Consider the following 27,919-nt stretch of genomic DNA (forward strand, 5'->3'; position numbering starts at 1 on the left):
TACTCTTGCAGACCGTCTGCACTGCTCAGAAAACTTCATATCTGCCTGCACAATTACCGTTCACAACTCCAACTTCATATCTGCCTACACAAATAATGTTCACAACTCCAGTTGGCTTCTGTTTTCCAGTAACATGGAACCAGCTGGTTGAGATGTTGAGGCATTTGCAAATACCAGTGACCTTGCACAGATTGTTCATTTAGCTACCAGAAAATCCTAACCACACAGCCAACAGACACCTCAGACCACAACTTGAAGATGGTCTCTTCTCCAATGGGGCCTTTCTTTCATGGCCATTCCCAAACCCCTTGTTGTATGGCATTACAAGAATGCAAAATGGGATGATCTAAAAATTTCTTTTCTTTCGTTGGATTACTGTTTCAAATCTTCTGATGTCAGGATTTGCTCAGATCGTGTCAGCGAAATTATTCTTGTAGTAATGGAATCTTGTATTTCACACTCCACCTTAAAATTTCACCCTTTATTTAAACCTTGGTTTTCCAATATATGCATGCTAAGGTTGTTCAAGGTAAGAATGTTGAATATCATAATTGGCTTGTTTCAAAATTTCTAGGTTCATTTTCTGCCTACACCAAAGCTTGCAAAAATTGTAAAGCATTATTAATCAGTCCAAACTAGATTTCGAACAGGCTAAGAGTAGACAACTTGCTTCTTGTCCAAATGGTAGCTATGCATTCTGTTCAATTTCCAAAGCTTTTGGCCACAGCTTTTCCCATCCCTGTCAAAACCAGATGGTTCTATTGACAAAGACAAAGCTGACTAGCATCCTATTTTACTTCCAACTCATGTATTTATGATCTTGATAAAGCACCTCCCACCATTCCCAGTACACTCCATTCAATGCTTCCTGTGGTGTTCTGTCGAAAGGATGTCAGAAGGATTTTGAAAAATCTTGATGCTAAGAAAGCTCCCTGTTCTGATGATGTTTCTCCACTTTTCTTAAAACCTGTGCTGCTGAATTTGCTCCTGTTCTGTGTCACCATTTTTCACTTTCTTATTCGAAAGGTGTTTCTGCTTTTACTTAGAAATTTGCTCATATCCAGCCAGTTTCAATTAACTACCAATTCAAACTGTCTAGACACGTTCCATCTGATTAACGATCGCCGGTAAAGATTCCCATCAGTGTCGATCCACTGGTGATATACTGGCTTATGTTACCTATCTATGGACAAATTCAATGGAAACGTTTGGTGAAACTGAAGCAGTTGTTTGTGACATTACCAAGACTTTTGATCATGTTTAGTTAAGCGTCTCCTAAAGGTTTTCCAACTGTTTTATTGGGTATCCTGTTTTCTCCCTGACCACTCACTGCAGGTGATGGTTGATAGCTCTCTGTCTTCTACCTTCTCCACCGCCGACCGGGCTAGCCGTGTGGGTAAAGTGCCTGCCTGGCAACCCAAAGGTCGCGGGTTCGATTCCTGCCTCGGGCTTGGATCAAAGTACTGCAAAAAAACCTTGGGAGGTGCATTATCGCCACAGAAGCCTATGCGCCAACAACTACCAAAAAAAAAAAAAAAAAACCTTCTCCACCAATGCAGGTGTTCTCCATGAATCAGTTCTTTCTCATACTCTTTTCCTCTTGTATATTAATGACTTCTTCCTTTGACTGGAAATCTTATCCACCTTCCAGTTTGAGTAACCTTGCCTTGCCAAACAGCTTCAACTTCTCGAATATCCACTACCAATTCCTTAAATTCTTATCTCCAGGTAATTTTCCAGTGAGACGAAGATAACTTAGCTGGTTTCAATTCTTCTAAAATTCAGTCCTGTCTATATCTCACAAATATGATTGTTTTGCTCTTGTGCTTATCTTCGATGACACTCCGATTTCTAGATAAGATCACATATCTCTATTAGGGATTACTCTGATTTCTAATATCTTTTGTATTTCTAATATCATAGCACCTCAAAAATGTTGCTTCCTTAGCATCTAAAAAACTGGGTTTTCTCTTTCATGCTTTGCGTTACTTTTCTTCCAAACAGCTGCTCACTCTCTGCAAATCGCAAATCTATCCTATCATGGAATATGTTCCGCATCTGGGGCAGTGTTCCAGAATCTCTCTCAGACTTCTATATTCCATTAAAAGGAGGGCAGTTAGGTTAATTAATAACCCATTTCTAACAGGTGTTTCCACTCTCTTTGTCATAGACATTCAGTTTCTGCTACATGTCTTTATAGATACTTCCACGGACACTGTTCTTCTGAATTGGCTTCTATAATTCCCATCCTCTCTTTCAAACCAGTCCGAACTTGTACTGCAGCCAGTCAGCATCCTTTACTGTCCTGTCCATCTTCAGTCACAGGACCAACTTTTCTTCTTCCTCATGTATTCCTTCAACAAGTAATATCAATAAGTATCTACTTTCATTTTCGCAACCTTTAAACTATGCATGGTACTAAGTACTAAAGTTTCTAATACCTCTTGTGTTTGGGGTTTTCATAAATAAAAAGAAAAAAGAGAGAGAGAAGGGTAACGAGATTGATCTGGGGTTAAAAAAGGGTGGTTTTACCAAGAAAGGCTTCAGTTTTGCAAATTGCAGTTTTTGGGAGTAGGCATCTGTAAGGTGACCTGTTTGCCTTGTTTAAGGCTTTGAATGGATTGAGCAAGCTCACTGTTAATGGCATTCTTCTTCTTGCTCAAACTACATGTATTAGGAGGAATAGATGTGTAGAAGTTTTTCTTTAGCCAGCAAGTGGCTGATTGTTGGAAGAAACTGACAAACTACTTCCATCTGGTGTTGTGGATAGTTTGAATAAATAAGGAAGACCTAGTCAAACTATTGGAGGGGATAATCAAGTGATGTGGGAATTCCTCTCTTGGCTGATGCTTTATAAGCTTGCTTTTTGTATAATTTGTCACTTCTAATACTAATATTAACTGTACTTAGCAGTCACATGAGTTTAAACTATAGTTAACTCAAATGCATGTATTACAACACTCTCACACTGAACACAACACAATGTGCAATCAATATATTTAATTATATTGATGGGTCTAATTATATTATTATTTTTTAATATTAATTATATTGACGGGCCTGCTGACGAGGCTAGTAGGGGCCAGACGTGTTCAAAGCCGCTAAGTGGATTTTTCTTATTTATTGATTTGAAATTATTGTTTTTCTAAAAACTTTAGATTTAAATTTAGTAGTATAGCATTATTTTGTGATTTTCTGATTAATTTGGTGTATTTATTCTTTACTCGGCCTTGCAATTGCATAAACGTATCGGTAAGAATATACACATGTTACAAGTCGCAACTCCGCTGAACGAGAAGTTTTTTTTTTTAAGCCATATTTAGCCGCTTATTGAATATTTTTTACATCAAATTATTTTTTGTAAGTAGCTTATAGACCTAGTAAGGATCGTTAGTTTATTCTGAATTGAGACAGCGAGATTTGAAAGTTAATTAATACTTAAGTGTCCATAGATTACCGTTTGTAACTTCCCGCCTTTGTCTTTGTCATACGATCGTCATATATCGAACCTAGATAGCGTTAGTATAGTATAGGTTATAATATTTTCAGTGATCGGTAAACTCTATTAAACTTCTTGAACTTCGTTGGCATTTAAATTGTACTTTAAACTAAATACATATGCCGACTTAGATTACACACGTAACATAATTAATTAATACATAACTGATACGGAAGTTATATAAAGGGAACTCGGAGATAATTAATACTTGACACTAAAAAATATATATCCCGTTATAACTGTGCTGGGAGATAATTTAGGGTTATAAACTGAAATTGAAATTTTATTTAAATTAAAAGAAACATGACTCAGACCAGAGCAGCAAAACAAAAGGCTCAAGCTAATGGAAGTGCTGTGGCTCAGAGGAGAACTGAGGGGGGCAGTTGGCTTCTGAATCACAGCCTTCTAAAATGCACAGCTTGCATGATGTTTGTGGAGCATTCAGGTACGGGACATGATATTGCCATCGGGGATCTTTGTGTGTGTGTGCGCGATGCAAGGAGTGTATCGAAATCAGGCAACAACTCAGCGTTCGTATGGGCCTATATGAGAGCTTGAAGGACAGGGTGGATGCCCTTGAAGGAACTAAATTGAGGGGCCCATCAAGCTCTCAGCTGCCCACATCAACGCCAGAGCTTGCACTTGGTCGTCGCGCAACACAGCGGCAACCCCCAAGGCAGAATGCGCTGGTCCCAAAGGAACTAGTAGTTGTTGGTGACTCTATTGTCAGGAAAACGGGGAACATACTTTGTAAAAAGGATAGGTGGAACAGGACCAGGGTATGTCTGCCAGGGGCAAAGGTTGATGACATTGTAGAGCAGATATCATCTTTTAAGGGCACAAAAGGTGATATAGTTGTACACGTTGGCACTAATGATATCAAGAGTAGGAGACCGGCAGAATTGCTTAACAAGTACAGGTCACTGTTGAAAAAAAGCCGTGAAATAGGGTTGAATTTGAAAGTGTCTGCAATTCTGCCCAGACACGATAGGAGGGAGTATATGATGAGAGCCTTGTCGATCAATTCGGCCCTGGAAAGATTGTGCAAGGCTCAAGGGGTAGAATTTTTTTCAGCCTGGACTGTACTTGTTAACAGGAGAGATTGCTTCTACAGGGATGGGATACACTTCAATAGAAAGGGTGCAAGAATATTTGCTGATGCTATCGAGGCAGTGTTAGGTGGGTCGGAAAACTGCTAGCTTGGGGGAGGGGGAGACAAAGCCGAATAGATTAACAGTAGCCACTGGCAGAGGTGAAAGAGATTCTTGCACTACTTCTATTGGAATGAGCAGAAGCCTGAAAAACAAGATGCAGGATATTTCAGAGACTGCCGGGAGTCATTGCGGTACAAGTAAACACATGGGTTGTGTTAGGGTAGCTAAGAATAGAAATAGGTGCATGTATACTTGCGTGTACACCAATGCTAGGAGTTTAGTAAATAAATTTGATGAATTTGAGGTATTGCTCAAAACATCAAAGGCAGATATTGTTGGGATATCAGAGACGTGGTGTCACACAGATATAAGGAATGCAGAACTGGAATTTGGGGAGTACAACGTCTACAGAAAGGATAGACTGGATAGGAAGGGAGGAGGGGAGGAGGGGTTATGCTATTAGTTAAGAAATACATAAAATCCAAGGAAGTGAAGCCAGTGGACATTGCTGGACAGTGCAGTGTTGAGTCAGTTTGGTGTGACATAACCATTGGGAGATCAAAATTGAGAGTAGGAGTGTGCTATAGGCTTAATGACTCTGATGAGTATAATAAGATACTGTACAGGGAAATAGAGTGGGCCAGTAAATCAGAGAGTCTTAAAATGGGAGATTTTAATTTCCCAGATATTGACTGGAATTTGGGGGCTGGTCACTCACACACTAGCAAGGCTTTTGTGGATTTATTGGATGATTGTTTTGTACATCAGCATGTTCAGGAGGCAACTAGAGGGAAGAATACTCTTGATTTGACTATCAGCAGTGATTCTTCATGCATTAAGAATCTGCAGATAAATGAACCACCAGGTGGCAGTGATCACAGTGTGCTGAAGTGGGATTTACTCAAAGAGGTAACTACCATTAGGGGTAAAGGGAAGAGTTATTGCTTTCGTAAAGGCGACTACGATGGACTGAGACAGTATTTAAATTCTATACAGTGGGACCAACTGATGATGTTACCAACAGCAAATGCAAAATGGGAAGCATTCAAAGAACTTATCTTGGAAGCTACTAGGCTATACATACCAACTAAGAAATATTGTTCAAGGTTTAGGCCTAAATGCAGTGCAGACGAGCTGCAAGAGTAGCTCATGGTGTCTTGTCAATGATATACAGGAATTTTTCTAGCAGGGATAAGGAGGTGATTATTCCCTTGTATAAGGCAATGGTTAGGCCACATCTTGAGTACTGTATACAGGTCTGGAGGCCTCATTTCAAGAAGCATTTAGAGCTGCTGGAATGGGTACAGAGAAGGGCAACAAGATTAGTGAATGGAACAAAGGGTTCCTCTTACGAAGAAAGGCTTAAGTTTTGCAAATTACAGAGTCTGGAGACTAGGCACCAGCGAGGTGATCTGATAGAGTTGTATAAGGCTTTGAATGGTTTGAGCATGCTCAATGCCAATGGGATTCTTCATCTTGCTCAGAATAATCAGCTCAGAGGGCATAAATTCAAATTGAGGAAGGACAGATGTCGGATAGATGTGCGGAAATTTGCCTTTGGCCAGCGGGTGGTTGGTTGGTGGAACCGACTTCCATCACTTGTTGTTGAAGTTGATAGCCTAAACAAATTTAAGGCTCAACTGGACAGGTATTTCGAGCGAACGGAGGGGTGAAATGGGAGTGGTGTGTTTTTTTTTTTTTTTTGGCTGATGCTGAATAAGCTTGCTTTCTTGCATCATATGCCTCTACTAATGCTAATGCTAAATGGATGTCAGATGAACTGATGAGGCATATGGCAGAGAAGAAACATGCATGGGATACATACAAATTAACACACAACACAGAAGCCTATGATAGATACAAGTTGATCTGTAACCAAGTTACAAAGGAGGTTAGGCAGGCGAAGGCAGATTATGAGAAATCTTTGGCAAGGGATGCAAAGAAAAACAGCAAAGAGTTCTTTACTTATGTAAACTAGAAGAAAGGGGATGAATCAGATTGGTCCACTTGATATCGATGGGTCAACTGTTGATGATCCTGCTCAGGTAGCTAACAAACTAAATGAATATTTTGCATCGACATTCACACATGAGGAGTTATTTAGCAAGGGGAAAGCCAGAGGTGTATTCAACTCTAGCAGTAAGCTAGAGAATCTTGTAATAACTGAGAGTAAAGTGGAGGAGAAATTGTTGAAGATAAACACAAGAAAGGCACCCGGTGTGAATGGGATCTATCCAGTTATATTAAAGGAGGCAGCAAAGGAAGTAAGCAAACCATTAGCCATAATTATGAGAGCTTCCTTGGACTCAGGGGAGGTACCCACAGACTGGAGATGTGCAAATGTCACCCCAATTCACAAAGGAGGATCAAAGGCTGACACAAGTATTTATAGACCTGTGAGTTTAACTTCTGTTCCAGGAAAATTAATGGAGGCACTAGTTAAAGAAGCACTGCAGGATCATTTAGACAAGACTTCAGCTATAGCTAGGACACAGCATGGTTTTGTTAAGGGGAAGTCTTGCCTGACCAATTTGATTGGATACTATGATGCAGTCACAAAGCAACTGGATGCAGGAAATAACTTTGATATTATATACTTGGATCTTAGAAAGTCTTTTGATACTGTTGCGCATGGAAGACTGCTGCACAAATTGGAGCAGTGTGGCATTGGAGGCAAATTGCTGCTGTGGATAAAGGGGTGGCTGAGGGGGAGAAGACAGAGAGTGGTAATCAATGGACACTGCTCGTCGTGGACTAATGTTATTAGTGGAGTGCCTCAGGGGCTCAGTGTTGGGTCCATTATTGTTTTCTGTATTCATAAATGATATTGATGAGGGTATATCAAGCTTAATGTCGAAGTTTGCAGACGATACAAAGGTAGGCAGGGTTGTCAAGGACACTACTGACACTATGCTGCTGCAACAGGATCTGGAAAGGTTGAGCAGGTGGGCTGAGAGGTGGCGAATGAAGTTTAACATTGACAAATGTAAAGTACTACATATGGGAAACAGCAACCCCAGAGCAACGTATCAACTCTGTGGTACTACACTGACAGTGGTAGAGAATGAAAGGGACCTGGGGGTGTTTGTGCAGGCAAATATGAAGTTCTCTGAGCAGTGCAGACGAGCTGCAAGAGTAGCTCATGGTGTATTGTCAATGATATATAGGAATTTTTCTAGCATGGATAAGGAGGTGATTATTCCCATGTATAAGGCAATGGTCAGGCCACACCTAGAGTACTGTATACAGGTCTGGAGGCCTCATTTCAAGAAAGATGTAGAGCTGCTGGAACGAGTACAGAGAAGGGCAACAAGATTAGTGAATGGAACAAAGGGGTGCTCTTACGAAAAAAGGATTAAGTTTTGCAAATTACAGTGTCTGGAGTCTAGGCACCAGCGAGGTGATCTGATAGAGGTGCATAAAGCCTTGAATGGTTTGAGCATGCTCAATGCCGATGGGATTCTTCCTCTCGCTCAGAATAATCACCTGAGAGGGCATAAATTCAAATTGAGGAAAGACAGATGTAGGATAGACATGCGAAAATTTTCCTTTAGCCAGCGGGTGGTTTGTTGGTGGAACAGACTTCCATCCCTTTTCGTGGAAGTTGATAGTCTAAGTAAGTTTAAGGCTCAGCTGGACAGATATTTTGAACGAACAGAGGGGTGAAGTGGAAGTGTGTTTTTTTTTTTTTTTTTTGGCTAATGCTGCATAAGCTTGCTTTCTTGCATCAAATGCCTCTACTAATGCTAATGCTAATTATCTAGTAGAACGTCCGTGCTCTTTTTCGAAGTATTTATATTACAATGCAATGTACTTATCTTATCTGTTTGACTCATGATCAGGGCATGTGGTCCAAACCATTCTTTAATAAGAACTCTTAATTTCTGCATTCAATGAAAAATGTAGACATAATTTTCTTGGCAAAAAACACTTATCAGAGAAGAACAGTCACCTCAAAATATGTAAAAGTTTTTTTTTTTTCATATGTGCCACATAAAGCAGAATGGCTTTATGTGCCAACGTTTTTCCTATGAAAAATGCTTTTTGATACAATATCATGAATATTTTTATTTTATATTTCAGTATTTGTCTTCAGACAACTAGGATTTATCTTGATATTAATTTTTTTAAATTTATTATGAAATTACCATGTTTTGTTTAATTTTGTTTTCCATTTATTATTTAGTTGCAAAGTGCCATTGTCCAAAAAACGCTGCTCAGTCAGAATGTAGATTTACCAACATATTTGACATTATATCCTCCTGCTCTTGACTGGATTTTGCAATGTGTAGCATACAAAGCCTCAGAAAGCATCTTGAGTGAAGTTCTACTAAAATGCAAAACACAGTGCAACAGGTATAGCATAAAAGTTATTCCTATATTATGGACATTTTTCCTATATTATGGCTTAAAGATCATAATATAGAAAATAATACAGTGATAACGAGTGAATATTAATAGTGAAGGAAGAGTAACATTTTATTCAACAGTATAATATGGAAAATTGTTAGATGGTTCAGAAAACTGTTAGCTTGTTGGGAAGACCATGTGGCTGCCATAATAGTATGACATCTATAAGCAGAGATAGAATTTATCCTTTCATTATTTTTTTTGTAAAATGCAGTAGCATAGGAAAATGACCACCACCATGCATAACATTACTATTATTCATAAGGATAGAATTGTGGATGGGGCTGCTCATGGAGGAGCTGCTATCCTCGTGGTCAACCAGACACCATTTCCGCCTTTGCTGCCTACAATCAGCATATAAAGCTATCAGAATTTGCCTTAGTGGGGGTTTTTATTAATAAGATTGTTTGAAGTCAGAATTGTGTGTGGGATCTGCTGTTGTTTTTTCAGATAATACTATATCTGAGAGCAGATTCCACAAATGCAGACAACCAGGGCTGGTCCAAGGTGCATGTGTGTGTGTGTGTGTGCGCGCGCATGCATGCACGCTGAAAATGGTAAAGAATAAAATAACAAAATATGCTACCTCAGATAAGGAATATATAAAAAGATGTTGCAATGATCTGCAATTACACTTCTCAACTAACATTGACATTGATATTAATGCCATCAGACTGCTTGATGAAATTAATAACCATTCAACCACATTTAGAAGAAAATATGTTAGTACTGCAAATTTTAAATTATATATTTAAAAATGATTTAAATATGTACCGTTTCCAAATCTGACAGTAGCGATCCATATACATTTAACTGTTCCTCTCAGTGTAACAGGAGAGGAATGTTTTTTTAAAATTGAAAACTAATATATAATTACTTTTGATCTTCCATATTACAGGAAAAATTATCTGATTTTTTACTATTATCTGTCAAACTTTATCTAACATGAAGTATGTTAGATAAAATAAGAATGTTTGTTTCTTCAAAAACCAGGAAAGGTGCAATTTTTGTAAAATTTTGTATTTAGTTAATTTTATTGTACTATGTTTTTCTTTATTGTTAGTAATACATATATTGTAATATTTATGTGATGTTCATTTTCAAGTAATTTAATAAATAATTTAAGTGTATGCATTTGTAGTAAAAATTTTCATGTTCTTTCTTACAAAAACATGAGTCAGCATATGAAATTTTTTTTGGAGAATTCGGGGTTTCGGTGCCAGTTTTTTTTGCACATGTGTACCAGATATCACAGAATGGTCCCAAATGCAGCATATACACTGCAGAGCTGCATGCTATTAGAGTTAGCCTTGGATCACATAAGAACTCATCGATACCAACAGTTGTTATATGCAATGATTCTTTGAGTGTGCCACATGCTTTTTCAGTGATGAGATACACTACCCATCCATCCCTGTCCAGGTTCACCAGATGATATGCATTATCCCTGAAGGTGGATTCAGTATCTGACCTGTCAGTCCTCCTACAGGCAAGTAATCCATAATAAATTATATTCACAGTGGCAAGATTCATGGTATCAGCAGGTAACAAACAAACCACAGTCGAACTTGGTTACAACGAACATCAAGGGACTGACAAAATTTCCTCGTTATAACCGTTACTCACTATATCAGTTAAAACTACCTCCTATTTTTTTTTCAATTTTCAATAACTTGATAAAAAGATAGATTCATAAAACAATATAAATATTAGAGGGGAAAAAATAATACAGTATTAGTATACACCTACATATTATTTGTATTAGGTTTTTAAATCGATCCAACCAACCATTGTTACATACAAAATCGTTGCATCCAAATTGTTTAGCAGATTTTTCTGCTTGGGCCTTCAAGTCTATTGAAAATCCAGCACTTCTTTGTGTAGTGAACCATTGAAGCAATGCTTCATCGGCATGTGTTATTGTTATGTTGTTATTTGGTTTTTTTTAGGAGCATTAGCAACTAAGGCCATATTGCTCAGGGATATGCGGTGGTCATTCCCTGACCTTTCCGCATCCTCCGTATTTGGGTGACGAGTTCGAACCCCAGTCTAATCAAGAAGCGTGTGCTATGCACTGCTGCTCCTTCCCACCTGGCTATGGAGGTGCCTATCGGCATTTGTAACCTCGCATTTTCTAATTTTTTTTTTTTTTTTTTTCCGGTTTTGTTCTTTTCCAGTGCCGATATGTAAACATTTATTTTTCAAAATTTCATTACTGTTGAAGAGGACAAAGAAACTTTTTACACGTACCAAAATTTTTTGCACTGCATTCTAACTCACGAATAATTTTGACTTTTTTGCGAATCAAGAGGCACTTTCTTTTGTTAGTAGACATGTTTCCGAAGGAATGATTCATTTTTAACTGATTTTATTTAAAATGACAGTAAAGTGATCTGCAAACAGTTCTTTGAAGTCCCATAATGCATACAAAATTCTTTGAAGTCCCAAAATAAATTTATGGTTCAGTGAATACAAGACAAGGTCAAGGCGTGTTTGTTTTGATTGCGGTCTCCACGGTTCCTCCCTATAATCCGCAGTTGCATCTGAAAGGCAAAGCCAAGGCCGGCAAGTGTATGTATGTATGTATGTAGGTGTGTATGTGTGTTGTTATGTTCAGTGAATACCATACAATCTGTAAATAGGGTAATGCGACAAGCTGAATGCCAATGCTCTATTGTATAGCCTCACCCCCGAAAGGACGTCATAAACCAGCCGCTAATCTGATGCAATGCAAGTGGTCAAAAAAGCTAAGTTGCCCTTTTCATTTTTTTCTATTCCAAGAATTGAATAGAAATTCCTGAGCAATTGTAGTGAGATTCCAAAAGTACTATAAAGAAAGAAACTTAAACTACAGGTATCAATTTGGCTTCACTGCTGGGATGTCTATGTGGATGCCTTTAACCTAGATATGAATAGTCAGATATGAAGTTTTCTGAGCAATGCAGACAGGCTGCCAGGGCAGGTCATGGGGTTTTGTCAATGATATATAGGAATTTTGCTAGCAGGGAGAAGGAGGTGATTATCGGGCCTCAAGGTGTGGCCTGACCACTCAAGGTGTGGTCAGGCCACACCTTGAGTACTGCGTACAGGTCTGGAGGCCTCATTTTAGGAAGGATGTAGATTTACTTGAGTGTGTACAGAGAAGGGCAACAAGATTGGTGAGGGGAATGAAGGGATCCTCTTACCAAGAGAGGCTTAAGTTCTGCAAATTGCAGTGGCTGGAGACTAGGCACCTGCGCGGTGATCTGATTGAGGTATATAAGGCCTTGAATGGGTTGAGCACGCTGAATTCTGATGGGATCCTTCCACTTGTTCAGATTACGAACCTAAGGGGGCATAAATTCAAATTAAGAAAGGACAGATGTAGAATAGATGTGTGAAAATTTGCCTTTAGCCAGCGAGTGGTTAATTGCTGGAACAAACTTCCATCTGTCGTTGTGGAAGTTGATAGGTTGAATAAATTTAAGGAGGAACTGGACAGGCATTTGGAGGGAATGGTGTGATTCTTTTTTTTGGCTGATGCTGCATAAGCTCATACACTTGCTTTCTTGCATCACATGCCACTATTACTACTACTACTACTAGTACTATTACTACTACTACTACTGTTTCAGCCTCCAATGAAAAGTATGTCCTCAGCCTCCTTGTGGACTTCAAAGGGGTCTTTGACACTGTTTGGTGGCAAAGTGTCCTCGAGAGGTTCCAGGGGTCTGGGGTCTCCATGCCTATTTATTGTCTCATCATGGATTATTTCCAGAATTGCTCACTTGTGGTCAGTGGATCCTGCTCTGTTGTGAGACCTGTGGTTGCCCTCAGAAATAAGTTCTCGGACCAGTATGTTTATGTTGGAACATGGTCCTTGATGGGTGGCTGGCTACTGAACATCATTACGCTACTAAGGTTGCTTACACAGACGATCTAATTATCCTTGTTTCTGGAAATGCCAGACAACAACTTGAAACCTGTGCTAATGAAGTCCTATCAGATCTAGATGAGTGGTGTAGTACACACGAACTATTTTTGTTAAAAAAAAAAAAAAAAAATTCTTCTCAAAGGAAAATTAGACCCAATTAGACCTCCAAGTATTAAGATTAAAAAACAATCAATAAAATTAGTTAACTCACACAAATGCCTAGGAATTATGTTAGATAACAAACTGCAATTGATTACTCATGCTAAGTATGTACTAAGCAAAATCAAGACTTTTACACGTAAAATAATTAGAATTACCAAAGGTTCTTGGGGTCTGAAACCCCTCCACTCTCAATCTGTACTACAGATGCATATTTATTCCTATTGTCTGCTATGCTGCGGGTGTTTGGCTCCCCAGTATACGCAGAACACGATTTCGACATTGGCACTACAGGTAATCAGCAGCAAACTTCCAATTAAATACAAAGTATTGTACAATTACTTTCATTATTGTAGAATTAATGGTATTGCAGCACAGTTCAACCAGTTTTCTGATAACCTGGACATGCCAGTGAAAGAAGACGACACTAGATTAAGAAACCAGTTCCTCCAGGAGTGTAAAAACGAATGGACTAATGCAAACATTGGAAGAATTACTACTCTTTTTATACCTCAAGTTGCTGAATTTGACAAAAAACATTGGCCCTGGTTTAACTTAGGTCTTCACCTAACTTTTCTTCTATCCAGGCATGGCAGCCTAAACTCAAAGTTATTTACTCTGAGTTTGGTTTCGTCTCCTCTATGTAAATATGGCTCACAGGAGACAGTCCAACATGTTATCTTAGAATGTTGATATTATGTAGATATTCGATTTGAACTTCAGACACTGATGGAAGTTTATGATGTAAATAATTTGACCAAGTTTCTAGAATGTAAAGAAAATTATCAGTCACTGGCTAACTTTGCAGACAAGGCTTTCTGCAGAGGGAAAGAACTTAAAGATTGAGTATAATTATGTTATTAGTGTATTATCACTGTATATGTCACTGTTGAAAAACAGCCGTGAATTAGGATTGAATTTGAAAGTGTCAATTCTGCCCAGACACGATAAGAGGGAGTATATGATGAGAGCCTCGTCGATAAATTCGGCCATGGAAAGATTGTGCAAGGCTTAAGGGGTAGAATTTATTTCAACCTGTTCTTTACTTGTTAACAGGAGAGACTGCTTCTACAGAGATGGGATACACTTAAATAGAAAGGGTGCAAGAATATTTGCTGATGCTATCAAGGCAGTGTTAGGTGGGTTGGAAAACTGCTAGCTTGGGGGGATACAAGGACTAATAGATTAACAGTAGCCACTGGCAGAGGTGAAAGTGATTCTTGCACTGCTTCTATTGGAATGAGCAGAAGCCTTGAAAACAAGATGCAGGATATTTCAGAGACTGCTGGGAGTCATTGCGGTACAAGTAAACATATGGGTTGTGTTAGGGTAGCTAAGAATAGGACCAGGTGCATGTATGCTTGCGAATACACCAATGCTAGGATTTTGGTAAATAAATTTGATAAATTTGAGGTATTGCTCAAATCATCAAAGGCAGATATTGTTGGGATATCAGAGACGTGGTGTCACACAGATGAAAGGAATGCAGAACTGGAATTGGGGGAGTACAACGTCTACAGAAAGGATAGACAGGATAGGAAGAGAGGAGGGGATATGGTATTAGTTAAGAAACACATAAAATCCAAGGAAGTGAAGCCAGTCAACATCGCTGGACAGTGCAGTGTCGAGTCAGTTTGGTGTGACATAAGCATTGGGAGATCAAAATTGAGAGAAGGAGTGTGCTTATAGGCCTAATGACTCTGATGAGTATAATAAGAAACTGTACAGGGAAATAGAGGGTCCAGTAAATCAGATAGGCTTGGCACCTCCGTAGCCAGGTGGGAAGGAGCAGCAGTGCATAGCACACGCTTCTTGATTAGACCGGGGTTCGAGCCCATCACCACCAAATACGGACGATGCGGAAAGGTCAGGGAATGACCACCGCATATCCCGGAGCAATATGGCCTTAGTTGCTAATGCTCCTAAAAACCAAATAACAAACAACAAACAGATAGTCTTATAATGGGGGATTTTAATTTCCCAGATATTGACTGGAATTTGTGGGTTGGTCACACACACACACACACACTGGCAAGGCTTTTGTGGATTTATTGGATGACTGTTTTCTACATCAGCATGTTCCTAAGGCAACTAGAGGGAGTAATACTCTTGATTTGATTATCAGTAGTGATTCTTCATGCATTAAGAATCTGCATATAGAGGGACCACTAGGTGGCAGTGATCACAGTGTGCTGAAGTGGGATTTACTCAAAGAGGTAACTACCATCAGGGGTAAAGGAAAGGGTTACTGCTTTCGTAAAGGCGACTACGATGGTCTGAGACAGTATTTAAATTCTATACAGTGGGACCAACTGATGATGTTACCAACAGCAAACTCAAAATGGGAAGCATTCAAAGAACTTATCTTGGAAGCTACTAGGCTTTACATACCAACTAAGAAATATTGTTCAAGGTATAGGCCTAAATGAGTGTCTGATGAACTAATTAGACATATGGCAGAGAAGAAAAATGCATGGGATACATATAAATTAACACATAACACAGAAGCCTGTGATAGATATAGGTTTATCTGTAACCAAGTTACAAAAGAGGTTAGGCAGGCGAAGGCAGATTACGAGAAATCTTTGGCAAAGGATGCAAAGAAAAAAACAGTAAAGAGTTCTTTACTTATGTAAACTCTAGAAGGAAGGGGATGAATCAAATTGGTCTACTTGATATCGATAGTTCATCTGTTGATAATCCTGCACACGTAGCTAATAAAATAAATGAATATTTTGCATCGACATTCACACATGACGAGTTATTCAGTGAGGGGAATGCCAGAGGTGTATTCAACTCTGGCAGTAAGCTAGATAATCTTGTAATAACTGAGAGTAAAGTGGAGGAGAAATTGTTGAAAATAAATACAAGAAAGGCACCTAGGATGGATGGGATCTATGCAGTTATATTAAAGGAGGCAGCAAAGGAAGTAAGCAAACCCTTAGCCATAATTATGGAAGCTTCCTTGGACTCAGAGGAGGTACCCATAGACTGGACATGTGCAATTGTGACCCCAATTCACAAAGGAGGATCAAAGGCTGACACAAGTAATTATAGACCTCTGAGTTTGACTTCTGCTCCAGGAAAATTAATGGAGGCACTGGTTAAAGAAGCACTGCAGGATCATCTAGACAAGACTTCAGTTATAGCTCGGACACAGCATCATTTTGTTAAGGGGAAGTCTTGCCTGACCAATTTGATTGGATACTATGTTGCAGTCACAAAAGAACTAGATGCAGGGAATAACTTTGATATTATATACTTGGATCTTAGAAAGGCTTTTGATATTGTTGCGCATGGAAGACTGCTGCACAAATTTGAGTGTGGCATTGGAGGCAAATTTCTGCTATGGATAAAGGGGTGGTTGAGTGGCAGAAGACAGAGTGATAATCAATGGACACTGCTCAACGTGAACTAATGTTATTAGTGGAGTCCCTCAGGGTTCAGTGTTGGGTCCATTATTGTTTTCTGTATTTATAAATAATATTGATGATGGTATATCAAGCCAAGGATGAAGACGTGCACTTCTACTTCCTTGCGCATATTTAAATTCTGTTTTTAAATCCTAACTTATTCATGCTAACTTAAATTTAAAATTATCATCCATTTTATTCTAACATCAATGCAGATTATAAAAAGGTGAGTACCATAATAAATTAAATTAAGCTATGCTATTATATTGTGTGGTATATCAAGCTTAATGTCCAAGTTTGCAGACGATACAAAGGTTGGCAGGGTTGTTGATGACGCTACTGAATGCTTTGCTGCTGCAGCAGGATCTGAAAAGATTGAGCAGATGGGCTGAGAGGTGGCAATGAAGTTTAACATTGACAAATGTAAAGTACTACATATGGGAAACAGCAACCCCAGAGCAACATATCAACTATGTGGTACTACACTGACAGTGGTAGAGAATGAAAAGGACCTGAGGGTAATTGTGCAGGCAGATATGAAGTTCTCTGAGCAGTGCAAATGGGCTGCAAGAGTAGATCATGGTGTCTTGTCAATGATATACAGGATTTTTTCCAGCAGGAGGGATAAGGAGGTGATTATTCCCTTGTATAAGGCAATGGTCAGGCCACACCTTGAATACTGTATACAGGTCTGGAGGCCTCATTTCAAGAAGGATGTAGAGCTGCTGGAACGAGTACAGAGAAGGGCAACAAAATTAGTGAATGGAACAAAGGGTTGCTCTTACTTATGAAAGGCTTAAGTTTTGCAAAAAATTACAGTGTCTAGAGACTAGGCACCGGCGAGGTGATCTGGTAGAGGTGTATAAAGCCTTGAATGGTTTGGCCATGCTCAATGCCTATGGGATTCTTCCTGTTGCTCAGAATAATCACCTGAGAGGGCATAAACTCAAATTGAGGAAAGACAGATGTAGGATAGATGTGTAGAAATTTGCCTTTAGCCAGCGGGTAGTTGGTTGGTGGAACGGACTTCCACCCCTTGTTGTGGAAGTTGATAGCCTAAATAAATTTAAGGCTCAGCTGGACAGGTATTTCGAACGAACGGAGGGGTGAAGTGGAAGTGGGTTTTTTTTTTTTTTTCTTTTGGCTGATGCTGCATAAGCTTGCTTTCTTGCATCATATGCCTCTACTAATGCTAATATAGTTGCCTTGGTATTAATCGTATTGTTATGTAGCTAATATAGGGTATCAGGTCTGGTTTCCAAATGCTGGAAATCAAAAGGATACTGAAGGCTTCTGGATAAACAGAAGATGTACTGTTAACCTAAGTGTCAAAAGAAGAATGACTAGGCTCTCGTGTTCAAGAGCCGTTGGACTTCTAAACATAGATTCCAGTGGCATACGTGTATTAGTTGTCTGACGATACTGGGGGTTTGTCCCCATCTCTGCGGATTTCAGTGACACAATGGAGAACTTTTAAAAGACATTCCAACTTTAAAGCATTTAGGGCGTAAGCCTCAAGCTATGGAAAAGTCTAGACTATGTATAAGTATAGTGCGAAAGCATCAATAATACATAGCCAAATCTGAATGAACAGAATATTAGCAAAGCGGCATTGTTTTAAGTTATATCTCATATTGTGAATACCTTCACGACGAGTTGCCATGATATTGCACTACTTCGAATAAGTAACGCTTCACCTGAGGAGAAGACTAATGTTACTTATTCTCAGATGCATACCACCACCCAGACGGCACCGTTTAAGGGCTATTTTGTATTTGTGTGGGATAATAACTCGACTATCCAGTTGTCCCTATTAGACTTAGAAAAGCAATAAGGTAGAGGGAAAGTAATAGTAGGAGTGGAAGAGGAAAAGAAACGGTGTAGAAGAATGAAAGGGACAGTAACTCCTTCAACTCACACCACTCAAAAACTCCTCAAATAGGCAACGCTTCCCCGGTGGAGAAGGCTGTTGTTACCTATTCTTGGAAACTCACTCCGGACATCATCAGGCTCCCTCTGGTGCCGTTTCAGGGCTATTTGGCCCTTCTTCGGTGGTGGGTAGGTACCCAAGTGATGCAATGATGGCAAAAGAGTTATGAAGTATAACTCCACAATATGAGAGATGCCTGATGGTGTATGATGTATTTAGACTATAAAGCATTTAGGGCGTAAGCCTCAAGCTATGGAAAATCTAGACTATTGTATAAGTATAGTGCGAAAGCAATAATAATACATAGCCAAATCTGAATGAACAGAATATTAGCAAAGCGGCATCGTTTTAAGTTATATCTCATATTGTGAATACCTTCAAGACTTTTCCATAGCTTGAGGCTTACGCCCTAAATGCTTTATAGTCTAAATACATCATACACCATCAGGCATCTCTCATATTGTGGAGTTATACTTCATAACTCTTTTTCCATCATTGCATCACTCGGGTACCTACCCACCCACCGAAGAAGGGCCAAATAGCCCTGAAACGGTGCCGTCTAGGTGGTGGTATCCATCTGAGAATAAGTAACATTAGTCTTCTCCTCAGGTGAAGCGTTACTTATTCGAAGTAGTGCAATATCATGGCAACTTGTCGTGAAGGTATTCACAATATGAGATATAACTTAAAACAATGCCGCTTTGCTAATATTCTGTTCATTCAGATTTGGCTATGTATTATTGATGCTTTCGCACTATACTTATACATAGTCAAGACATTCCAACTTAAGAGGCATAGTTCCTGCATTCAAGAGCTCAAGTGACCATCTAACTTACAAATCAAAACATGAAGGATGACTAACGATAAGTTAAACCCTCAAGGCTTGTAATAGTGGTACTGGGTCTTTATACCATACATGCTAATGGACAAAGGAAACTCCATTCCTACTAGAACACTTAGATCCCCTGGTCTTAATACATTTAGTCATAGGACCTCTGATGGATTGTAAATTCATTTGTATTTATTGCCAGACTGGCATATTGTTGGATGAACTGTATTAATTGATGATATTTGTCATGAACCATATTAATGTTGATATTTTTGTCATTGTATTGAATAGATGCATTAAATACCAAAAATTGCACTAATAACTCTCTGATTCCTCAGACTATAAATGACTTATCTAAACTAAATTAGTTACTATCATATTGAAGACTAGTATATTTGATAATCACATGTATTCACTGGCAGAAACATCCTCTCAGGGACGTTTGGTAAGTCTTTCAATTCTCGACAATCTGCAAAGTACTATCAAAATTTCTTAAACTTCTGATGCTAGCAACATCAAAAATGGTGGGTCTGCTGATCGGAGTTGTAAAATCTGTCTGAATAGCTAATTCTGAGCTATTGGTAATACAGACAGTTTTTGCTTTACAAGTTCCCTGGGTTATGAGTTTTTTTTCAAAGTATCAGGTATCAACAAAATCAAAAATATGAACATTAATTGCAAAAAAAAGATGTTAAACATTCATAAATATCGCATTTCGAACCAGGCGCGTAGCTATAAAATACAATGTACCCAGCTTTATGATATTAATCCATTCCAGAGACACCATCACATTGTGTAAATATCGTAATGTGAACCCAATAACACATTGTTTTTTGGTAATTTGTTCCACAACCTCGGAAGTTGAAATTTTCGCTATATAACTCTCTAAAAGGTCATTTTTATAGTACAAATTGTATTAGTTACCAATTCAAATAACTAAAATGCACTACACTTTCATTGTTATCATATGTTCTGTTATCAGAACCAATTTTGAACGCCTTTGTGACATTTTTCTAAAGCATATTTCTGGAGGTCACGACCATAAAACAATTTGCACTTTCTGGGTTATTGGGCTTTTCTGTTAGTGCAAGCAATTATAAATAGGTAGTAAACTCGATGTTATTCCATTTGTGAAAATACTGATAGCTGGAATTGTGTGGTTTTTTGCATTATTTTGGTGAAATGTGTTTCCCCTTCACTGAAATCTTCAGTCGTATAAAAATCATTAATTTTCAGAATCTTCTCTTCATTCCTTTTTTTTTTAAGCTTCGTAAACTTGTTACTCTGTGCAAATCGTGTTAGTTGCAATTTGTACATTCCATTAGAAAATATTTATGCATCTATTGAAATTTATAAAGAAAATAGATTATCTTGGAAACAAATGCCTCTTGAAGCATTTCTGAAGAAGACGATTCTTTGTGCAACAAACCAACGAGTGCCAAGCCAATAACGAGTGATCGATGAGTGTGCATTTAGTCGATGACGAAGAATAACCATTCTTTAAAATTTGGAAGTCATAAATAATTTCTTTATTATTATAATTTGCTTGATTTTACAGGCTATGTTTTAATTTTGTTGGATAAATCAGTCGTTGTTTAAACATAAACTAATTAGCTAACTAATTTCATTGTTGAGAACGTAACCCCTATTTTTAACATTATGTCTATGGGATTTAATTCCTGCTTTACGAGTTTTTGCTTTACGAGCGCACACTATGAACGAATTAACTCATAAAGTCGAGAACTACCTGTAGTAAATAGCAGTACAAATAATTTGCTATAGCCTTGTTTGCTTGCCTTACTGCTAGCGTTTTGCATAAATAGTGATGTGCCAGGTTCACTGTTGGGTGGGCAGTGTCCTAGGACTTTGGGCCTCTAATAAGGTGTATAAATTGTAAGAAATAGTCTGACCTCATTGTAACCAAATTGGTAGGTTTTAGCTATCTGTATAGCTGTATGAGTTGTGAATGTGAAGGTTAATGTAGAAATTGGTGCCTTCAACATATTATAATTACTGAGTTCCAAGTATTATAGATGACTGATATGTAATGTATAACACTATAGGTTGATTAGTTTACAAGTATTATCTGACTAGGTGAAATACTGATGTATAATTGGCTCTCAGCTGTTGGAAGTCTTAATATATAATCAAATGTGCAAGAGACTTATTTGATTGTAATCATTGCTGTTAAGTTGGTGGCTCAAGATGTTTTGCTAAACTATAAATTATAAATAATGTACAGTTACTCTTCAGCAGCGGATAGGGGAAATCCTGGAACCCACAGAAAATAATAAAATACTTTGTACCCCAGCTGTGGTCAATCTGTGGTAGCCTTGTCTGTGCAGGGATTGTTAAGAGGAAGTTGTTCTTTCTTGGGTCCACATAGAACGCAGTCATCTGATATATTCCTTTCTGCTGAAGATTGATGACCCTCCTATGTGCGAGCAGTGTGACACAACAATTTTTGCTATTTACAGAAAAGAATCACTACGAAAACTGCATGAAAGTGAAATTTAATATTTTGAAAAATGCTAATTTTCAGAATATTAAATGAATTGTTCAGTTTGGGATGTATGTGATAAAATTTTTATATTGTAGAAAGTTTTAATTTGGAATTTTTTCTGTTAGTCAAACTGGGTAACTCCTTTTTTTAAGTATCAGGTTTTTGCTTCAGTGCTTGTCACGATGCACAGATTGATGTTAGAGCATATGAACTCTATAGACTTTGGCATCTGAATGTGGATATATTGTATTACTTACTTTATCTGTTAAACATGTTTTAACAGTATGTACTAATTTTAGAAATGCGTGTTTTATTGCTTTTAACCATCTGATTGAGCCACAATACATACACTTAGTCAGATTTTATATGACATTGACCATGTGTCAGCAGTTTAAGTTTTTTTCTGAACTTTTTTTAAAGGTTACTAAAATCTCAACCTTTTTTGAAATTTTAACTTTGTCCTGGTGCATATAACCCTAGTCATTTTTGAGCTATTAAAATCAAAATCAAATCAGACTTGCTGTTTATACTATGTGCCCCACCAAGCAAGATAGTGATATTGTTAGTCAGCTCACATCACTTTAGAACAGCTGAAGGCGCCTCCGTAGCCAGGTGGGAAGGAGCAGCAGTGCGTAGCACACGCTTCTTGATTAGACCGGGGTTCGAGCCCGTCACCACCAAATACGGAGGATGCGGAAAGGTCATTCAGGAAATGACCACCACATATCCCGGAGCAATATGGCCTTAGTTGCTAATGCTCCTAAAAACCAAATAACAAACAAACAGAACAGCTGAAAATGATAGACAAAAAAAGTCCAGTTTCTGAGTAAACTGAAAAAATGAATCCAGAAAGGGAAAGTTCCATTAGCTTTCTTTTCCCAGGTATCAAAATATATACAGTATTTGATTTTACAGTGCAAAATTTCATCTCAGCTGGATGGAATTAAATCTCTCTCTCTCTCTCTCTCTCTCTCTCTCATAAATAAATTTGTAACTCCTTTAACAGCTTTAAATTCGATTTTCCATTAATTTAAAAGTGAAACTTGTTAAATGGTTGCAACGGATATGCCCTTCTAGTATGTTGCTGTCCTGGGATATGTATATATAAATTTTAAAACAAATAAATAAAAATGAGGTCTACTTTACATGAACCTTACTATGTACCGTTGTCCTGTATTCACATTTGGCAACATTATTTTTGCATTAATTATGTCTGTAACAGCTGTGGTCCTTTTGGCTGTCACACAATCTCTCAGGATTGCCAAGCTGTGCTTACTACCTGGGAGTCTAAAACTCATTCAGGTGACAGTCAAGCGGACCAAATTTCGGCAAAGTCCGGTCAGTCTGTGACAGCCAAATCCTCAAAACACTGATGGAACTAATATTCGGGTGACATTCAAGTCAAGTGGATCTTATTTTGGCAAAGCCTGGTTGGTCTGTGATAGCCAAATCTTCTGCTTACCCCTTCATGATGGTGGGACTGTTAGTAACCCTGGGCATAACTCCCATGGTGCCAGTCCTGAAATACAGCACCACCTGGTATACTGGAGGTGACCACCCAGATTCAAACCAATGTAAGCAGGAGTAGAGGTATGGTGCCCACACCACACAGAAGAATGCTGCCCCTCTGTGTTAGTAGACAATATTAGGTGTTAGATGATTCTCCTCAACCAGTGCAACTCTACCACTACTTATTGGATATTGAAGTGATGGAATGTATAGTCTACAGAGCAAAGCTCCAGCAACAACCCCAATCTCTTCCATCATGCAGTATGATTGATGTCTTTTGTGGTCATGATGGACATCATGGCGAGATCCAATCTTCCTTACATTCTGAGGGTACAGGCTGTAAAACGGTGTTTGTGGACTACTAGATAGTCCACCCGACGGAATTTGTTGGTAACTTTGTAGGAGGCTTCCTGATCAGCTATTGTATAATCTCGCTGCCTCTATTCTGCCAGATAGTGACTGGAGGGAGCCCGAGTTGTGCGGTATGCGGCAGAATTGTCGAGACCATATGATGTCAGGGAGCTGGGTATATTCTTCCCATGTGTAAGCCATATCGAAAAATTTCATTACTTCATACTGCACGTCTTTGCCACCTTTTCTTACTTCTGAATACACTACAAATTGTAAAAATAATATAACAAACTTATCTACGAAAAGATCTAAACCTCCCAAAGACTTCCTCATTAATTGCACAAATATATGTGGTCTCAGTTCTAATTTCAGTAATGTCCATTTACACCTAGTCTACCAAACCACACCCATGTACTTTTTTCTGACAGTATCCCAGTTATCAGTTGATTCAACCACTGCTCATCTCACTTGTCCAAATTATTCGCTGTGTGATTCCATTAATTTCAAAGGTGATATTTGTGCATATGTCCTTTCTGATATTTCCTGTCGGAGACTGTAATTTGGAATGTCCTCTTTTTGATCTTCTCTGGCTTAAAATCTCTGTCTACCAAATTACGTTAGATTCATCTGTTGCCTCTATCGTTCTCTCAACTCCACTAATCACTTGGTAACTCTTTGACATTCTCTCTTTGAAACTTAATTTCCTCCAGTCCAAATATCCTAACAGTGAGATAATTTTTCTTGCTGATTTTAATGTTCACAACTCTAGCTGGCTTCTGTTTTCTAGTCACATGGACTCCGTTGGTCGAGAGGCTTTTTCAATTACTAAATGAACTCGCACAGATTGTTTATTTACCTACCAGAATAAGAGACAATCCTAACCATGCAACCAATATGTTTGATTTTTTTTTTTTTTTACAAACAACCCTTCTAAGTACATAGTTGACATGAGTGATCCTCTAGAAACCTCAGATCACAACTTGGTTATGGTCTCTTTTCCAATAGAGCCTTTCTCTTGTGGCCATTCTGAATCTCGTGTTTTTTGGCATTACAAAAGTGCAAATTTTTTTTTTTTTTTTATGTAAATCCCAAACATCAGAGGTATTGGAACCTATAATACTTAGTACCGTGCTTGGGTTGGAGGTTGAGAAGACGAAAGGAGAAATTTGTTGACATTAGACTTGAACTTCTGTAAACTGTAATTTTCAGGAAATACGTACGAAGGAAGGTTGTTCCAGAAAATGGCAGTTGAATGAATAAACGAGGAAGATGAAAAGTTGGTTCTGTGAGTTTGAAGTTGAACAGTAAATGGATGTTGGCTGGTGGTGGCACATGTTCACACTGTTTTGAAAGAGAGAAAGAGCGAGAATTATAGAAGCCAATTCAGAAGAACAGTACCCATGGAAGTATCTGTAGAAGAGGCATGCAACAGAAACAGCTTGTCTATGAGACAGCGAGTGGAGAGACTCAGTTAGAGATGAATCATTAATTAACATAACTGCCCTCTTCTGAACAGAATCAAGAAGCCTGAGAGAGGTTTTGGGGGCACCACCCCAGATGTGGGAACAATATTCCATGGTAAGGCAGATTTGTGATTTGTACAGAGTGAACAGCTGTTTGGAAGAAAAGTAACGCTGAGAGCAAAAGAGAAAACCAAGTTTTTTAGATGCAGAGGAAGCAATATTTGTAATGTGCTTGTGCCAAGAGAGATTAAAAGTCAGGGTAATCCCCAAAAGAGATATATAATTATTATTATTAGCTTTTGCCTAGAAATCGGAGTGTCACCAAAGATAAGCATAGCATTAGCATTAGCATTAGTAGAGGCATTTGATGCAAGAAAGCAAGCTTATGCAGCATCAGCCAAAAAAAAAAAAAAAAAAAAACCCACTTCCACTTCACCCCTCTGTTCGTTCAAAATACCTGTCCAGCTGAGCCTTAAACTTATTTAGGCTATCAACCTCCACCACAAGGGATGGAAGTCTGTTCCACCAACCAACCACCCGCTGGCTAAAGGCAAATTTCCGCACGTCTATCCTACATCTGTCTTTCCTCAATTTGAATTTATGCCCTCTCAGGTGATTTTTCTGAGCTAGAGGAAGAATCCCATCAGCATTGAGCATGCTTAAACCATTCAAGGCTTTATACACCTCTATCAGATCACCTCGCTGGTGCCTAGTCTCCAGACACTGTAATTTGCAAAACTTAAGCCTTTCTTCGTAAGAGCACCCCTTTGTTCCATTCACTAATCTTGTTGCCCTTCTCTGTACTCGTTCCAGCAGCTCTACATCCTTCTTGAAATGAGGCCTCCAGACCTGTATACAGTACTCTAGGTGTGGCCTGACCATCGCCTTATACAATGGAATAATCACCTCCTTATCCCTGCTGGAAAAATTCCTGTATATCATTGACAATACTCCATGAGCTACTCTTGCAGCCCTTCTGCACTGCTCAGAGAACTTCATATCTGCCTGCACAACCACCCCCAAGTCCCTTTCATTCTCTACCAGAAGAATCCTTTTTGCGAGATATAAGACAAGACTGAGTTTTAGAAGGATTGAAATCAACTAAGTTGTCTTTGCCCCACTGGAGAATTACCTGGAGAACAGCATTTAAGGAATTGGTAGCAGATTTTCAAGAAGTTGAAGCTGATTGAGCAGAACAAAGTTTCTTAAAATGGAAAGTGGAATGCAATGTGCTATCGTCAGCAAAACTATGGATAGTATTTCCAGTCAGTGGAAGAAGGTTATTAATATACAAGAGGAAAAGAGTGGGGGAAAGAACTAAGCCTTGGGTGACAATGACATTAGTGGAAAAGTTAGAAAACAGAGAGCCATTTACCATCACTCTTAGTGAGCGATCAGAGGGAAAACTGGATAACCAATTACAAAAAACAGTTGGCAAACCATAAGACTTTCATGCCAAACACGATCGAAAGCCTTTGAGATGTCAAGAGCAACTGTTTGTCTTTCACCGAACTTTTCCATTGAATTAGTCCATAAATGGGTAACATAAGCCAGAATATCACCAGTGGATCGACACTGACGGAATCCATACTGGCAATCGTTGATCAGACGGAAGGTTTCTAGCTAGTTTAAGAGTTGGCGGTTAATTGATTTCTCCATTACTTTAGAAAGAGTAGAAGTAATTGCGATGGGACGATAATTGGATGGGCAGGGATTTGTCACCCTTTTTAGGAACTGGGTGGATATGAGCAAATTTCCAACAGAAGGAAATTTGGAATAAGAAAGTGAAAAAAGGCAGCAAAGAACAGGAGTAAATTCAGGAGCACAGGTTTTGAGAACAATTGGAGAAATACCATCAACACCTGGAGCTTTCCTAGCATCAAGATTCGTCAAAATCCTTTTGACATCCTTTTGGCGAAAGACCACAGGAGGCATTGAATGGAAAGTGTTGGGAATGCTGGGAGGTGTTTTACCAAGATCATGAATACGTGAGTTGGAAGAAAAATGGGATGCTAGCAGGTGCTTTATCCTTGGCTGAAGTGACAACAGAACCATCTAGTTTCGATAGAGGTGGGAGCAGAAATGGGCAAGAGTTGCTGCCAATATCTTTGGCAAGAGACCAGAATGCTCGGCTACCATTAGATCAAGAAGCCAGTTTTCTGCTCTTAGCCTGTTCAAACTCTAGTTTGGACTGATTAATAACTGCTTTACAATTGTTGCGAGCTTTGGTGTAGGCAGAAATGAAACTGAAGAATTAGAAACAAGCCAATTACGGTATGCAACGTTCTTCTCTTGAACACATTTATTCTAGCACATTTATTGGAAAACCAAGGTTTAGATAAAGGACGAGATTTTAAAGTGGAGTGTGGGATAAAGGATTCCATTCCTGCAAGAATAATTTCACTGACACAATCTGAGCAAACGTTGACATCAGAAGTTTTGAAACAGTAATCTGACCAAGGAAAAGAAGAAAGGAAAGCTTGCATGTCATCCCATTTTGCATACTTGTAATGCCAAACAACACGAGGTTGGGAATAGCCATGAGATAATGGCTCCATTGGAGAAGAGTTGTTCACCAAGTTGTGATCTGAGGTGCCTAAAGGACCATTTACTTTGACTGTGTACTTAGAAGGGTTGTTTGTGAGAAAAAGATCAAGCGTGTTGGCTGTATGGTTAGGATTGTCCAGTATTCTTGTAGGTAAATGAACAATCTGTGCTAGGTCATTAGTAATTGCAAAAGCCTCAGCATCTCGGCCAGCTGGGTTGGTGTGACTAGAAAACGGAAG

General features: G+C 38.7%; 1 protein-coding gene across 1 annotated transcript in view; it reads left to right on the forward strand.

The window, feature by feature from the left end:
* LOC150076641 (VPS35 endosomal protein-sorting factor-like) overlaps positions 1–27,919 on the forward strand; it is a 370,416-nt gene that overhangs the window by 199,306 nt on the left and 143,191 nt on the right. Inside the window, exon 12 of the mRNA XM_090386682.1 lies at positions 8,840–9,009. Coding sequence (XP_090242808.1) covers positions 8,840–9,009 — 170 coding nt within the window. The remainder of the gene's footprint in view (positions 1–8,839; positions 9,010–27,919) is intronic.

This window comes from Mastigoproctus giganteus, chromosome 12 (assembly GCF_048544385.1).
Source record: "Mastigoproctus giganteus isolate SK-2022 chromosome 12, ASM4854438v1, whole genome shotgun sequence".
NCBI lineage: Eukaryota > Metazoa > Arthropoda > Arachnida > Uropygi > Thelyphonidae > Mastigoproctus > Mastigoproctus giganteus.